This window comes from Aspergillus luchuensis, chromosome 6 (genome assembly GCF_016861625.1).
Source record: "Aspergillus luchuensis IFO 4308 DNA, chromosome 6, nearly complete sequence".
NCBI lineage: Eukaryota > Fungi > Ascomycota > Eurotiomycetes > Eurotiales > Aspergillaceae > Aspergillus > Aspergillus luchuensis.
In genome coordinates this window covers 964525-980445 of record NC_054854.1, presented here as the reverse complement: position 1 = coordinate 980445, position 15921 = coordinate 964525, and the positions used below count along the sequence as shown (strand labels likewise).

At 51.3% G+C, this 15921-nt stretch overlaps 8 protein-coding genes across 8 annotated transcripts; 2 read left to right on the top strand and 6 right to left on the bottom strand.

Annotated features, from left to right (window-relative positions):
- Positions 1-428: 428 nt before the first annotated feature.
- Positions 429-1526, bottom strand: AKAW2_60367S (uncharacterized protein; the record flags this gene model as incomplete). The annotated part of the gene is made up of 1 exon (XM_041692485.1): positions 429-1526. The coding sequence occupies one exon, from the start codon at positions 1524-1526 to the stop codon at positions 429-431; it is 1098 nt and encodes a 365-aa protein (XP_041545865.1).
- A 4718-nt stretch (positions 1527-6244) lies between these two features.
- Positions 6245-8023, top strand: flbB (the record flags this gene model as incomplete). The annotated part of the gene is made up of 5 exons (XM_041692484.1): positions 6245-6326; positions 6671-6751; positions 6811-6898; positions 6957-7505; positions 7561-8023. 5 exons carry the CDS (start codon positions 6245-6247, stop codon positions 8021-8023), a joined length of 1263 nt encoding a protein of 420 aa, XP_041545864.1.
- Positions 8024-8410: 387 nt separating this feature from the next.
- AKAW2_60365S (Zn(II)2Cys6 transcription factor domain-containing protein) lies at positions 8411-8967 on the bottom strand (the record flags this gene model as incomplete). The annotated part of the gene is made up of 2 exons (XM_041692483.1): positions 8411-8803; positions 8890-8967. The coding sequence occupies 2 exons, from the start codon at positions 8965-8967 to the stop codon at positions 8411-8413; spliced, it is 471 nt and encodes a 156-aa protein (XP_041545863.1).
- Positions 8968-9526: 559 nt separating this feature from the next.
- On the bottom strand, positions 9527-10530 carry AKAW2_60364S (bZIP transcription factor; the record flags this gene model as incomplete). Its single annotated transcript, XM_041692482.1, has 2 exons — positions 9527-10290; positions 10344-10530. The coding sequence occupies 2 exons, from the start codon at positions 10528-10530 to the stop codon at positions 9527-9529; spliced, it is 951 nt and encodes a 316-aa protein (XP_041545862.1).
- A 288-nt stretch (positions 10531-10818) lies between these two features.
- admA (ADAM family of metalloprotease ADM-A) lies at positions 10819-12549 on the bottom strand (the record flags this gene model as incomplete). The annotated part of the gene is made up of 3 exons (XM_041692481.1): positions 10819-11446; positions 11505-12435; positions 12486-12549. 3 exons carry the CDS (start codon positions 12547-12549, stop codon positions 10819-10821), a joined length of 1623 nt encoding a protein of 540 aa, XP_041545861.1.
- Positions 12550-13347: 798 nt separating this feature from the next.
- Positions 13348-13833, bottom strand: AKAW2_60362S (uncharacterized protein; the record flags this gene model as incomplete). Its single annotated transcript, XM_041692480.1, has 1 exon — positions 13348-13833. One exon carries the CDS (start codon positions 13831-13833, stop codon positions 13348-13350), a length of 486 nt encoding a protein of 161 aa, XP_041545860.1.
- Positions 13834-14104: 271 nt separating this feature from the next.
- AKAW2_60361S (uncharacterized protein) lies at positions 14105-14471 on the bottom strand (the record flags this gene model as incomplete). Its single annotated transcript, XM_041692478.1, has 2 exons — positions 14105-14174; positions 14227-14471. The coding sequence occupies 2 exons, from the start codon at positions 14469-14471 to the stop codon at positions 14105-14107; spliced, it is 315 nt and encodes a 104-aa protein (XP_041545859.1).
- Positions 14472-14805: 334 nt separating this feature from the next.
- AKAW2_60360A (alpha/beta hydrolase) lies at positions 14806-15885 on the top strand (the record flags this gene model as incomplete). The annotated part of the gene is made up of 1 exon (XM_041692477.1): positions 14806-15885. One exon carries the CDS (start codon positions 14806-14808, stop codon positions 15883-15885), a length of 1080 nt encoding a protein of 359 aa, XP_041545858.1.
- Between the last annotated feature and the right edge of the window lie 36 nt (positions 15886-15921).

Sequence of the window (15921 nt, the reverse complement as noted above, 5' to 3'; positions counted from 1 at the left end):
GCTTCCTTCGTTTCGTTTTCTGGTCTTGGCGTCCCTCGGATTGTACCATAGTATCTATCTTATCTATCAGCTCGATATTCTCGTACCATAAGCTCAATGACATATGGCCAGTTACACGCATTCTTTATCTTTCTCAGCGCATTGGACTGATGTATCCTACCCTCGATAAAGCGACTGGGCTTTTAGTCATATTCGCAAAAGTAGTAGCCATTAGTAAGTACTCTTACGATTTCTATAGAAGTACTACTCCGCGTGAAATTATAAGTAGTATACTATACAGAATGACAGGTCCAGATACAGCAGTAATTTTGAAAAAGAGTATGTACATATATAGCGCATCGCTGATGCTCCACAAGTATTATTTATATACTACGAAAAGAACCTCCCGAAGGTATTATTGGGGGATAAGCATCCACCAAACATGATTCCTACGGCATTTGAATCACGACATCATCTGCACTATCACGCCACTGCAGTCCCATCCTGCGAACGCGACGCTCACTCGCCAGGAATAAAAGCAGGTATATATGAGAAGCTATCTCGCCCCATGCGTAGACCTTCAGGGTTACTGGTCTTGTTGGTTTCTCCACCCCACCATCCTCGGGTCCATTCTGAGGCGACGGTGCAGGTTTATCTGAGCCATCATCCTCCAGAACGCACCAGACACCCCAGCCAGCGCGGCCTTCTTTCGCGATGAAATCCGTTAGGAAGGTCCAGAAGCGCGTGAAGAGTGGCATGTCCCAGGTGGTGCTGGAGTTTGGCTTTGGGTTTAGGGTGTCGGTGAGTTTGAGGCGGAGGTACCAGTGTCCTCTTTCGAGGTCGTCGAGCGGTCGGGTTTGTTTGAGGGGAGTGTATGTGCGGGAGGGGTTGAGGCGGGTGGAGAGCATTTCTAGGGTCGGGGTGATGTGGGTTGTGAAGGGGTTTGTTGATATGGGAGGTGGGTTTGGTTTGATTTCGAGGGGGAGGTGTAGGGTGATGTCTTTCGGTGTTTGGGGGGCGACTTCTCTGGTGGTGTCGTTGTTTGGTGGGCTGAGGTTGTTGAGATGCTCATCTGGGGATGTTGTACCGATGACTGGTGAAAGGGAGTCTAGACGACTTCGCTTCGTAGAAGGGAGGCCATTCGTATCGGTCGATTTGCGACGCGGTGTTGGACTTGGTTGGGGAAGGGCAATCTCCTGCAAGTCGACTGGCTCCGGGGGAATTCGCTCAGGCTGAGAATCGGGAATGACACTCAGGGGGGTTCCGAGCGAGTCCTTGTCATGTTGACTTGGTCGATGGGCTGGTGAGGCTGCTCCAGGGTCTGGAGGCTTGAGTGTAGAAGAGCTGGCATTGTGTTGTTCCTGGGTATAGGAGGGACCGGCTTCCGTTACAGCGGGGATGGCTTCGCTGTCATCAGATCGTAAAGTTATGAGCTGACGAGAGAAAGGTTGAAAACTGAGGATTGCTTCGACCTGAGCGCGGTAGCCGGCATCATCGGCCACGGTGCTGGGGGCGGAGATGTGGACGAGCACTTCGGATTGTTGCATGGCATCGGAGGGGAGGTTGATAAAGAGCCTGGACCGACATGGTGGGGCACTTTGACTATCGGTGCAGACGTTTCAGTTTAGGCGGGACAAAGTGCCCTTTGCCCTGAGAGCAGAGAGGAACTATAGTAGCCTAGACTAGATGAAGGATGGAGTTGCAAGAGAGAACAATAGAGACAGTAAAAGGCAAGAGGGGGAGAAAGAGCAGAGGGGAAAAGCACATGATAGGCGGAAGCATCGAAGATCACGAGTCATGGCGGCCTGAGGCGCGATCCCGATTGGGTAGACTGGCGGCCTTAGGCTGCCGATCCGCTCGATAGTTTCCGCGCCGTCCAAACAACTTCTCCTCTTCACTGAGCTCAGACGGGTCTCTGCTCAACCGAGTCCTCCCTTGAGATCCCCTCCCTAATCTCGATCTGACCCGGCTTCTCGGGGAGCTTCGTCGGCGATGATTCGGTCTTTAATTTCAATTGGGCCCGTGGTCTGTTGGTAAGCTAACTACAAGTATCTTGGTTTGTGATCCTGTTCGGTGATCGTCGTCGTGCGCCTAGCCTCGGCTTATCATTGATGGATTAGGACAATAATCGTGGACAATTGAATAGTGGCCATGCTCAAGGGTGCCAGGACCACATCTTGGGTGATGTGATAATAATGGCGATTAGAGTCTATACCATTGACGAGCTATCTATCTTTACCAAACCAAGGTGTTCGAGGCTTCGAGCCACCATCATCGCTACCCACCTGGCATTTTGACTCTAATTCGAACGTGTTTGTCCAATGGCCGGGACTGTCTTCCAGCCTTCAGAAAAATGACCGTGCACTACCCAATGGGTAGTACGGAGTACCCTTGGTGTTGGTTGGGGAGTGCTCTGTGCACTACGTATGGGCTCGCATGGTGGGAGAACCCCTCGGGGACCAGGAATTCAATGTTCACGAAACCTGCAGCAGACAAAGAGGGACAGAAAAAGCAAAGAGACCCCGGAAAGGGGCGATCCCGGTCAGTTACATCACCTCGATTTGCAGGGCGCGCGCGTGTGTGTGCACTATCCCATCTGTAGGTCTTATGCGGGAATAACGCGGTAGTTATGAGGTACAATGAAGCAACTCCGACAATTTGATCAACGAGCGCACAACCTGCTTACCTGTCCGGGCAAAGAGCGACGAAACGTCGACCGACTGGCACGATCACGATGGGATCGAGTGGCATCTTCTCCTCCTCCTCTTTCCCCCCTTACAGTGGAATAACCACCGCGGCAGGAGCAGGAAGGTGCATACATCCAATCATCCACTAAGCTCCGGATGTAGGTACCGCACCGAGATAGTGTCCACTTGACCACCTCGCAACCCGGCAGCTCGCGCATGCTTATTCCTAATGACGCAGCACAGCCGGAGCGTTGGGGACAGTAGATTTTCCTGTGCCTGCCACTAATGAATAATAAACGTATAGCGCTATCCTGGACCAGGCGACTAGTCCGAGGCTTCTGTGTGGGTAGTGGGGCTGATGGGCCCGTTGAACACGGACTGGTGAACCAGACAGGCCCCAAAAAACGATTGTGGGTTTGCAAACGAAGAAAGTTAAGCCCAGAGCAGGATCAATACCCCCTCAAAGAAATCATGCAGTGTCTACGGGAGTACTGTGGATGATCAGAAGGTGGAGGGAGAGCCAAAAAAAGAAAAGAAGACAGAAAAAAAAAAGCAAAAAGGGACAGGCTCGACGGTAGATCAACCAAGGAGAACCTGTTTTCCCAAACCCATCGGTCCGGGTCGCAGCGAAATTAAGTCAAGAATGTTACACACGGCGCCTGCCTCTATTCTGAGATGTCAATTGAGGGATGGCAAAGGTGGGAAGAAGGGCAGGACTTTTTGGAGGGTGGTGGTGGAAGTAGTCCGCGGAGGCTGACGGAGCACTACTACTGGACGACAGGCGACAGGTAAGAATGGTTTCTGGTACGACAGCCGGGGGGACGATCGATCGAACCGCCGGGCCAAAGAGATGCGCCATATATCAGATTCGTGAGCACTTTTCTATTTTTCTTTCCATCTCCTTTTTTCTAATCAGTCCCATTGCCTGACTTGCGTCTCTCTGATCCTCTAAGTGCATGAGGCTAGGACTGAGGTAGAATGGAAGAGGAATGTATAAAAAAAATAAAAAGGAGGAAGTGAAAAAATAATAATAATAAAAAAAAAATAATAATAATCAAACCACTTACAGTAGCAGCTGATGGATCCGGATAGCAGAGAGACGAACCATTGCCGCGGATTTAGTGACGATGAGGAGGAGGATGATGAGTACGGAAGTAGTAGCACGATTGATTATTGACGATGCAGCGAGGATCCCAATTCACAATTACTCGGAGGGGGGAGAGGCCAGCAGAGACAGGCAGACGTGAGGGGCGACGGCGATTCAGAGGAGGATGAAAAAGAAAAAGAAAAAACCAATAGCCAATAACCGCCGAGTGACTGGATGCCTGGCCGATCACACCCGGTTATTACTAGTAGTTGTTGCTTCACTCCACACGGGCAGATGCTTTTCTTCTCTTCCTCTGAGTTCTTTGACAGGAACACGAATAGTGAATAATAATTGAATGATCACTCATTATCTGGTTTCTCACTAATGTCATGTTTTTTTGTGTGAGGGAGGGAGGGAGAGAGAAAGAGAGAGTATGGTAAGGTTAAGCTGGTTGCGTAGCCCATCTCCAGTACTACATTAACCGTAGTACTACTAATACTAAATACTAAAGCCGAGGCGAGATCGGGACAGCCAGAAAAGAGAGAGAAAGAGAGAAGAGAGAAGAGGAGGGAGGGAGGGGGGGGGTGGAGGGAGAAGCTGCACTAGTCTGAAACGGGCCGGGGAATGTGTAGACTGTAAGGTACACCCTCTTTGCTGTCTCTCTCTCTCTCTATCTGTCTCTTATTTTCTGACCTCTTTTTCTTTCTATTTTTCCCCTCTGCACTGCTTTCTGTCCCTCTCTCTTTTTGGATGAGCATTTTTGGGATATGGTGATTATTGTATCGTTATTATTTTATTCTTTCGACCATTCCCCTTTTCACTGTGAAGTTTAATTCCTTTTGATTTCTGTATGCTGTAGGCTGTAGTCATTTCATCTTATTTTATTTTTCAACAATTAATCATCATGGTCGATATTTGATTTTCTTTCTTGGTTATCACATTTATTCATTTTAATATTTCTTTTTTATTTCTTTTTTAGATTCTGCAAATTCACGATCAATTCTGTCACTGACCAATCCATTCCCTTCCCTCCTGTACAATTCCAATTAAAATCTGTGCCTGGATCTATTGTGACTACTAGTGGACGCCCCGGGTGCATGGCAGGCACCAACCACTACTAAGTTGATGCTGCTACTACTAGACTGTAACTAACTAACTAAAGCCGTGTGCCTGGCCTTTGCGCCGACCGCTGGGTGTCTTCTGCTGGGTCCGTGAAGAAAAGGGAAGGGAGATGCAAGCAACAAGCCAATAATGCTCGGGATCGCTAAAAGGCTTGACAGGGTCTCCCCCGTCGATATAACGCCGGCTCGCCTACGGATGACCAACTTAACTTCGGATCCCAAACGAGTCGATACTTACTATCGTCGCTCTCCATTCATCCAAACCGAAACTAGTCGACTATCCAGGACAGTAGTGGGTGTCCACTCACTCACTCACTCACTCACTCACTCACTCACTTACTCTCTCTTTTCACTCTTTTCACACACTCTCTCTTTCACTGACTTGCCACAAGAGTATTATTCTTCTGTCTCTTTCTCTTTCCACTCTTCCTCTTTCTTCCTCTTCTTCCTCTCACTCCCTCCCTCCCTCCCTCTCTCACACACACTCTCTCTCCACTTACCCTCATACTATCTATCTATCTACTCTTTTCTTCCTCCACCGTCTCTCCCCCTTTCAACCTGCAGCTTCAAGTCTCAACTGAAACTCGCCCTTTTCTGACACACCCCATACTTCCATCCAATCCATCCGTCAACTCCCGCCCACCACACCCGCCGCACCCACTTTTTCCTCTCTCCTACCTTACCTTACTTAACCTAGTACTCCAACAGAGGTACTACTACCACTACCAAGAAACCACAAATCAACACACCAAACTCAACTTATACATTTATCCACCTTGGAACCCACGGACGGTAAACGGGCAACCGGGCCAACCTTCAATTAATCAATAAATCAATTAATCGATATTATTGCCTGACCGTTTTTCCACCCCCGCCAGCCTATTTCCCATCTGCTCCATTCAGATCTCTCCTTTTCCCCTGGTCCAGAGCTCGTGTGGTGGCTCCCCTCCTCCACTGCCCCCAAACTCAGGTCCCCATCGGCCGCGCACTTTCGGGGAAAACGTCCGACCCTGCCGGTGCGTATATCTTGTTCCCCAACGGTGAAAGACGCTTGGACTGGAAAAAATACAAGAGGAATCCACTTGACTACCAAATCAAAATCCATTTTAAGGCTGACAACGGTCCAGATTGATTGATTGATTGATTGATTGAATGAATCTCGCTTTCATTTAATCTGCTGTCGGTTCCTCCTCCTCCACCGTCTAGTCCCATCGAATCCTTTCTCTCTTTCTCTCTCTCTCGCTCTCTTCGCTTCCCCTCATTCTTCCCGCCTCCGTCCTCCGCTTCGTCGGTGTCCTCCGTCGGCCATCTTCTGATCGCGCCGGTCGCATTTCTCCCAATCACCCTCTTTCTTCATCATCACAACCATCATGACTTCCATAAATGGTGGTCCGATGTCTGTGGACCTAAGTGCGGGCAATCGCCAAACCATGACACCAGAGGCTATGCCAAGTAAGTTCCCGGCTTCCTTTGCCCTGGAGACCTCGCATTGCTTGTATACCTGTGGTGATACGATTGGCGCCCGTTTTTCCATTTCATTTCTGCTTTTTCTGGGGAACATGTGTGTTGGATACACAGAGCATCCCGGATGGGGGAAAGGCTGCAGTCGGCACCGGTCGCTCGTAACATACCATTTCTTGCTTCTGTCATCTGCACTGCCTGCATGTTGTATGACGTGATGTGCTGTACCTACATGTCTTTCCTCATTTCGTGATATCCTGTTGCTTGTTGTGTCTTGCATCGCTTTGCTGCGCGGAGAGGATCCGGTCAATTGCCCGCTCTGACACTGCATGCAGGCCAACCCAATTCCAGACCCTCAACAATCGGGGCCGACTTTTTCAAGTTCTTCAGCGGCACACAGAAGAAGGTTACTCGAGGTTTGTACTCCCGTGTGTTCTCTCTGGTCCGCACTCATTGTAACCGACTCCCTTTCTAGATGGTCAACCGGCCAAACGACGTGGTCCCAAACCCGACAGCAAACCCGCCCTTACCAGACGACAGGAACTGAATCGCCAGGCTCAGAGGTACGTGGCTTTCCCGTCTCTGCATTTTATCTAGGAACAGATGCCAACGACTGTTTAGAACTCATCGCGAGCGCAAGGAACAATATATACGGGCGTTGGAAACGGAGGTGTCGCGGTTGCGAGAGGCATACACACAGGAGATTTCGGCGGCCAACTTGACTGTGGTTCAACACCGGGATATGGTGCAGTCGCTGTCGGACGAGAACACCATCCTGAAAGACATCCTTACGGCCCATGGCATCAACTACGAACCCGAGCTCGAGCGGCGCAAGGCTGAACGACCCACGATCGGCTATCAGTCCAGCCCATTTGCCAGCAGTAGCACGGGATCGCAGCCCACCGGCGTTGCTCCTTCCAATCCCTCGACGAACAACATGTACACCACACCACCGACCACCGTCTCCGCAAGCTTGAGTCCAATCACCACGGGGATCGAGCAGATTGATGTGTCGTCGAGCGAGATGTCACCACCGCAAGGACCATATCAGGCCGCCCCGTGTGACGCCCTAGCGACGCTCGACCAGATCGCGCCAGTGAGCCGGGCACCGAGGCACCCATCGGGCATCTTTGAGGAGCACCCCCAGCTACAGATTGACTTTATTTTGACGTACGACCCGCCACATTTCGTCTAACGGAAGATTGTATGACTGACTGCTGTCTAGATTGGAATCGCCGTGTCGCGAACATACCGACTATCTCTGCCGCCGATCGATCACGGAAGCCGATGACGAGGACATGCCATTCTCGGGTCACGCCTTGATGGCGACCTGCCCGCCGCCCAGTTACATCGCCAACACCTCGAATGAACAAACTTATCCGCATAAGACCTACGATCTCCCTCACGCCAACCTGTCGACCCTTCTCAACCTCAGTCGGCAGCTCGTGACGGACGGACAGATCACGCCTATCATGGCGCTGCAGTGTTTGAAGAATCACGAGCTCTACCGCAGCCTGACCAAGGACGACGTCAAAGTGATCATTGAGACGTTGAACACCAAAGTGCGCTGCTACGGCTTTGGCGCGGTGGTGGAAGACTTTGAACTGATGGACTGCCTGAGCAGTGTTCTCGGAGCCAAGGTCGAGGGCGCCCTTTCCCATCCCGGTGATGAGATGATGTATTCGTGAGCTGAGGGCAGAAGTGGGCGATCTGGATGGAGTTAATGAGGTGATTATTTGGGTTTGGGTAATTGTTCTAACAGGGTTTGCTTTGGCGAGGTGTATATAAAAGCTCTGGGAGCAAGGCTGTTCTTTTCTTCTGTTCTCTTCTGATTCTTTTCTTCTGTTCTCTTCTGATTCTCTTCTTCCTGTGGGGTTTAACCGCCAGAGCGCACTGGCCATACAACTTGTTAATTTTGAGTGTCTTCTTCTTTCCTTTTCTATCAGTGTTGGATCTTGCCCAGTTGATTTAAGCTATACCACCCTAATCAATAATCACGAGAACCACGAATTGCATACACACCCACCCACCATATATCTCCAATCCCACAATAAACATAAAACATAACATAATAATCACACAGAAATAGAAGTAGTGGTAGTAATAGTATCCCCTCTAATCCTCCCCACCACCTCCCTCACCCTCTCCCACTCCCCATCCTTCAAAATCCGATACACCCTCTCCAACTCATCATCATCATCACCCTCTTCTCCCAAACTCTCCTCCTCATTCTCCAATTCCTCTAATGCCCCGCTCCCTTCTTCTAGAATATTGACATAAAACTCATCGACAGATGAAGACTCCTGATACTCATGATATTGTCTCTGTAATCGATTCACCTCCGCCCTCAACTCAGCTATCATCTCCGCTTGCGCAATCGCCTGCCTGTCTTCATCCGCCACGGCGTATTTACATTCGTGCGCGATGTTTCGCGCACTGCATGTTTCGCATGGTTGGAGGCGGTTGCACTGTGAGGATTTTTAGATTGGATGTGATTGATGAGGTTTTGGGGGTGGGTGGAGGGGATTGGGAGGGGATTGGGATTGGGATTTACCTTGACTTTTCGAGTTCGGCAGGGGAGGCAGGATGCCGTTGGGCGGGATTTGGGACGGTGGGGGAGAGGGGTGGGCATTATTGTTATTATTATTCTTATTCCCCTTGGAGGGGGGTTGTAAGTGAGTGATTGTTGGAGGTGGATTAGAGTGGTAGGTTAGATAGAGTAGGTAGTTAATCAGTTAAGTTGATTAGAATTTAGTGGGTTGGTTGGTGGACGGGAATGAGTAATCTAACCTTGTTTGGTTTGGTGGCGTGGTGTGGCTTTGGGTATAGTATAAATGAATGAATGAATGAGGTTGTCTAGAGTGTATTGAATGGTTTGTAGTATTTATGTAATTGGTTTAATATATGTTGATTTGGAATTGATGCTGATGTTTGTATATAGAGTGGTATAGTGTGTGAGGTTGGTTTACTATGAAGGTTGTTGTTGGAAATTGAAGATGTCAAACTATAACCTAAGTTTATTTGTAGTAGGCATGGAATGTGGTGACTGGTGACATGGTATGTAGAGGGGTTCAATAATGTGTCATATTTCTCCTCCAAGTCCCATACTAATAATACCATAGTATACTTCATTCCACATACCCCAATCTATCAACCAACAAGACAAGATCCTACATCAAAGCAGCATGCTATCAAAAAACCAACCTCCCCTCCCCCCTCCTCCCCCTCCAATAATCCGTACTCCTCCTCAACCCGCCCAACCCCAGCACCACCCACCTCCACTTCCCCAAGAACGCCTCGGTGACCTCCCAATTCCGTGGATCCCACGGCACGCCCCACACCACCAACGTCGCCCCAGAGTTCCGGGTATCCCAAAACGCCATGAGATCCCGACACAGCTCGTCCTCATCCAGGTAGCCCGTCGCCGCCGCGACAATCAACCGGTCCCGCATCTCGGGGAACGGGAAGAAGTCCAGCCAGGGGTGGTGCGGGATGAGGCGTTGGAGGGGCGTGGGGCGGAGACTCTCCGGGAGGGTGGAGATATCGATGTTTTTTGGAAATGGGGATGGGGTGTTGAAGATTGAGAGGGCGTCGTCGGGTCGGAGGTGCGCGGGTGTCATGCCCAGTAAGCGGATGTTGTCGTTGATGGCTCGGTGGACGTTGAGCCGGGAGAGACTCAGCAGGTGTTCGAGACGGGGGCTGTTGGTGAGGTAGCTTTGGATGGCGAGGGTGGTGAGGGTTTTGTGGACGTGGGGGATGTTGATGTTGCTGGGGGCGAGGGGGCAGTGGTGATTATCTTCTTCTTCTTCTTCTTCTTCTGGAGTTGTTGATGGGGATGATGTGGGGTGGTGGTGGTGGTGGTGGATTGTGGTGGAGGGATGGGGAATTAGGGTTTGGGTTTGAGTGGTGGATGTAGAGGAGGAGGAATCTCTCGTAGTGGCTTTATGTTTCTTGCCTGGTTGATATAGTCAGATTAACAACCACCACTTATGTCGGAGGAAGACATACGATAAGCCCGTTGATTCAACCTATTCTGCAGCCGACGACGGTGGATTCGATCGCTGACCCCCGTCCAATCGTCTTCAGGCGTCCAGAGATGTTCTAGCTGAGGCATCGGCCGAAGCGTCACAGTGTTTGATGTTGATGATGTAGGAGCTATCGGATCCATTTGGGGTGGTGGTTCGTGTCGAGACATGATGTGGGTTATTGGTTATTGGTGGATGCAAGTTGCTGACACGGCGGAGCTGCAGGCTTATTTATGCAGGGCTAGTCTACCAGTAGTTGACCCACTCGGGGAAACGGTGATTCTTCGGTGGTCTGAACGTTAATTTCTAGGCTGAAGTTCTGGAAATGTTGTTCAGATAGATAAGCCTGGGACGGTGTGGGGCTTTCATATTCATGGGTCGGGATTGATAGCTGTGGCGATTATTTCTTAGCATCACTAAAAATCTACTTATTTTGTTCCATACACATAGCTGTGTAACTATCGGTATATATGATTATTATTTACTTCTCTAGCGAGAGTAGGTTCGTCCTGTTTATCCACTCTTCTCCTCCCACAACAGCGCCACACAATGGCAATGACTATCCCAAGAAGCAACCCCCCTCCTATACCAGCAGCCAGTCCAATAACCAGCGGTTCATATCCCCCTAACGGACGGCGATCCTCACTACCTTCGCAGCGTCCAGATGGGCAACGCCCACTGCCACTATCGCATTGCGAGCCACTTACCAACCGGCAGTTAACGCAGCAGGAATTGGAATTGGAATTGTCCGCGCAGTTCTCACCGCAATCGCACTCCTCGCCATCCTCGACGATGCCATTGCCGCACTCACCAGCAGGGGTACTTGGACCACTGATCGTAGGTCCGGTATCGTTACTATGTACAAGGCAGTCATCCTCTACTCTGCCAGAGCGAAGCAATGAGCACACTTGTCCAACAGTGCAGGGCGAAAAGGACGTCTGGTAGGACGTGGAAGATGGGTTCATGATATACTGTCCGCCGGCGTCGCAAGAGCTCGAAGACAAAGGGCAGCAATCTCCATTCGAAGTGGAGCAGGTTTGGGACTCGCAGTCATGGGTCGCGCCGAACATGTGGCCGGATTCGTGGCTAGACATGCAAGAGAAATTAGTATGCCTCATAAGGTATGACTGGCTAAAGGACGTACGCAAAAACCTGCCACTGATTGGAAGTCCGCGCCACTACGTTTGCCCCGGAGTAAGTCGTACAGAGCCCTCCCACGATGGACACACCCACCACATTCCCAGTGGGACAATTGGTCATCAGAGTCCAGTAGGCATTGGGGTCGTAATGCCAGCGTCGCCATGAGGCAAATTGCTGGAGTCGCCAGTCCAGGTTCCCACTGGAGCAGCCGACGTTCCATGGGGTGTCTCGCTGGGGTGTGTCAGGACATGACTCGTCGCTGATGGTGATGTTGCGGATGGCGAGCGAGATGTTCCATGTCCTCTCGTAGACCTCTGATGCGGTGTTCACCATGCTGATTAGTCCTCGGCGGAGCTCATCTGTGGATGAGAATGCGGCGCGGTAGGAACAATCTGTGGCGAGACCGATCAGAGCGACTCGCCGGGGCCGGGAGCATGTGTTGTCTTGGGTGGATTGCCGGGGGAAGACTGTGTTCTGAGACAGTGTGCTTATAGCATCTCCAGATGTGCTGATTTCCATGTGCGGATAGGAGGAATTGGTCTGCGTGACTAGGTTGAGGTGATATTGTTGATCGAACAGCGTGAAGGCTCCCTCGAACAGCGGGCTTGTCCCATCCTGGATGAGATATATGCGTGCTCGTCCTGCTGGATGCCATGCATTGCTGGACGAATTCACCAGGACGTCACCCCGAAACACTCTTTCCCTGTCTCCATCGAGTGATTGGGGTTCTGTGCCGTCCAGATACTCGATATAAGTATCCTGGGCAAGAATGTCCCGGTTCGGTTCCAATTGCAGCCGCACCGGGCCACCATGTCCAGGAACCCCTATAGTAATGTCCAGTTGGCCCTTGACCGAGGTAGTCCGGGACTGGGGGTGAATCACGACCTGCTCGAGTCGGGCTGCATGTTCTGTGGCTGGGTTTCGAACCGAATGGCCTAGTAATGTAAGGATGATTCTCACCAGTAGGACTAGATACATGCCATACCAAGAACATTTCGAATCAAAGTGAAGGTGCACACCACAGTGAGAACATCAAAGAAACTCCTCATGGCAGCTCTGTATTTTGGCGCAGATCGAATATATTGAGCCGCCCATGATGCTTTGCTTCTTTCATGATCTGTATATATACTCCATAATGAAAAGCCCTACCAGTAAACACACAGACATATACATCGTAATGGGCTATACACATCATATCTAGGCAACAGAATACCTTTCTGAAGCAATGGATAGATGGTAGAGGCTGAGCTGCTATCTCCGACGCACGATCCGAACTGAGGCCAGTCCAGTAAGCCAGAACTCCACCGCCATAAGCAGCACCCATCAGAGCTCATGATGCACTGCCACATAAGGGACATTTGTAATCATCCGACTCGAACCAGCATCCGGATGCAGATCGTGATGATGTCGACAGCATGGGTGAGAGAGAGAAAGACCGAATGTGTTGCGTGGATGTGTATTCAGCCAAGCGTGCCAAGATCAATTGGGACATCGCATGGGCAGTGTTAGCCTGACAAAACGATGTTGCCTGAAATTCCAAGTCATTCTAGAAGACACACCGTGGATGAAGAAGTTGGGAGAGACACAAAACACAGACAGCGGAAGAAGATAAACTTGGCTGCTATCCGGCACTAATGCATCTTGCTTACGCCAAGCCAGACCCGCTCTTCACCAATCCATCAATCACCATCCGGAACGCTATGGAGCCGGGAGACCCTTAACCATGGAAGGATACCAACCCTGGTTGATGCTATCTCCGGCCTCGGCCTCAACTATGGTCCATGCGATTAACGTGAATGATGAATACCAAACATGGTATATTCATTAACTGCCGACAATCTACCGAACTACACAATCAACCCTGCCTCCACCGGGGCACTGCAAATCTGCATCTCCTGCACCTCCCCCAGCAACGCATCATCCCCGAAATCCTCCAAGTCCAAATCCATAAACCCCTTCTCCGCCCACTTCCGAGCCGTCACAAAGAACGAATGCCCATTAACTCTCCCATCTGCCAGGATCCTCAGCAGGCAGCGCCCTGCATCCTCCGCTGCGGCAAACTCCACCCCGGCCCGCTTACAGTGTGCAAATGCCTCCTCGGACAAAATCCCGGTGTGCACATACCACGGGCTAATCACATTGACTCGGGACCCGTAGTAATATGCCGTCCGACGCAGGGAATGCATGATTCCCCGCATCGCCCACTTACTGGCACAGTACTGCGGCGAGCGTGGCACGTCGAGGAACGCCGCGCCTGAGCCGATGAGGATCAGGCAGGTATCTTCTTGCTCTGGGGTAGGTGTGGTTCCGTTCTGGCGGATGAAGTGGTGCATGGCTAGTTTGGCTGTGTAGAGAGGACCTTTGATATTGATGTCGATGATGCTTAGGTCTGGTTCGGGTAGGGAGTCCGGTCCTGGCTGGAAGATTTCATCTACGCGGTGGATGCCGGCGTTTGCAACCACGTAGTGGATCCGGTTGGTTGGAGAGAAGGTGACTGCTGCTTCGAAGAGACGGACTTGGTCTGTCCAGGTGCCGGTTGAACAGGGGATGAATTTGGTTCTTTGGGTGGGTTAGGGTAGGATGGGTAGTACTGGGAGGAAGACCTTACCCTGGTAGCTCGGCTTCAAGTTTCGGACCTTTCTGTGTGTCGATGTCACCGATACAGACGTAGACACTATCATTGAACTTTCGTTAGCCCTGAATAGAGGGAGAGGCGAGAGACCTACCCGGCTGCGACGAGAGCGCGCACATAGGCTTCACCAAGGCCGTTGGCACCGCCTGTGACGATGGCGGTTTTGCCCGCCAAGGAGCTGCAGTCTGCGTCCTGGGAGCAATCGACTGGGCCAGTGTGTACGTAGGGCGGCATGATGAAAGAGGATAGATGTCCGTTGGTTGTCTTGGAAGACGGAAGAGAAGGACAATCGGGGGATGCCTTTATGTGCTTGCGAAGTGGGGAAGCAGTGATGTCCATGGATCAATGTAGCATGGATCAGGCATTAATACAAATCCAAAGACATCCAGACAATAACCAACCATATCAAATCGTTGCAGTGGGTAGCTTACGCCCCACAGTAAGCAAGTCGCATTAGCATGACGAGGACCAGAAGTGATCTACTTCTCAACTCCATCTAGACATGACAATGCCCCTGACGAATATCACAATCACGCAACGAGCCATCATGGTATTCGCAGAGACAATGGCTATAAAAGCCATGTACTCACCTACTTCAAGAACCACAAATCATCAACACAACCATCCAACTACAACCCAAACCCTCAAAGCCACTCTCAGCTTCTGCATCACCATGAAACTCCCAGCCCTCCTCCTCGCCCCAATCCTGCATACAATATGCACCACGGCGCAAAACCTCTCCTACGGCGCCGACAACTTCTACCGAAGTAACCTGGTAACCCTACAACCAGTGACCTTCCCAACGCAATACCAAACCCTCATCGCCGGCAACCTCTTCATCCCCAACAACCTCACCAGCTCCACCCCGGCGCCCGCCATCATCGTGGGCCACCCCATGGGCGCCGTCAAAGAGCAATCCGCCAACCTATACGCCACCAAAATGGCCGAACGCGGCTACATCACCCTGTCCATCGACCTCCCCTTCTGGGGCAGCAGCACCGGCACCCCCCGCAACGCCGTCTCACCCGACCTCTACACCGAAGCCTTCAGCGCCGCAGTCGACTACCTGGGCAGCAACACCACCACCATCACCACCATCCCTTCCATCCCCCACCCCATAACCATCAACCGCAACCGCATCGGCGTCATCGGCATCTGCGCCAGCGGAGGCTTCGCTCTCAGCGCGGCCAAAATCGACCCGCGCATCAAAGCCATCGTCACCGCCAGCATGTACGACATGGGCACCGTCAACCGGCAAGGTCTGCGCCACTCGCAGAACCTCACCCAGCGTCAGGAAGTGATTGCCTCCGCTGCGCTACAGCGCTGGCCTGAGTACGAGCATCCTGGCGGAGCGACCAATCCCATTGGTTATACTGGCGGTACGCCGAACACCCTCACGGCTAATGCTAGTGCTGTGGACCGCGAGTTCTATGACTTCTACCGCACGGTGCGTGGCGAGTTTACGCCGCTGGGTTCGACCCCCGAGTTGACGACGCATCCGACGGTGACGAGTAACTTGAAGTTCATGAACTTTTATCCCCTGGAGGATTTGGATGTCATTGCGCCTAGACCTGTGCTGTTTATTTCCGGGGATCAGGCCCATTCTAGGGAGTTTAGTGAGAATGCGTATAGGGGGGCGAGCGAGCCGAAGGAGTTGTTGTGGGTGCCTGGGGCTGGACATGTTGATTTGTATGATCGCGTGGAGTTGATTCCGTGGGAGAGGATTGAGGGGTTCTTTGGGAGGAATTTGTGAATATAATCGGTGGAGGGGAAGGGAGATGAGGTTGTA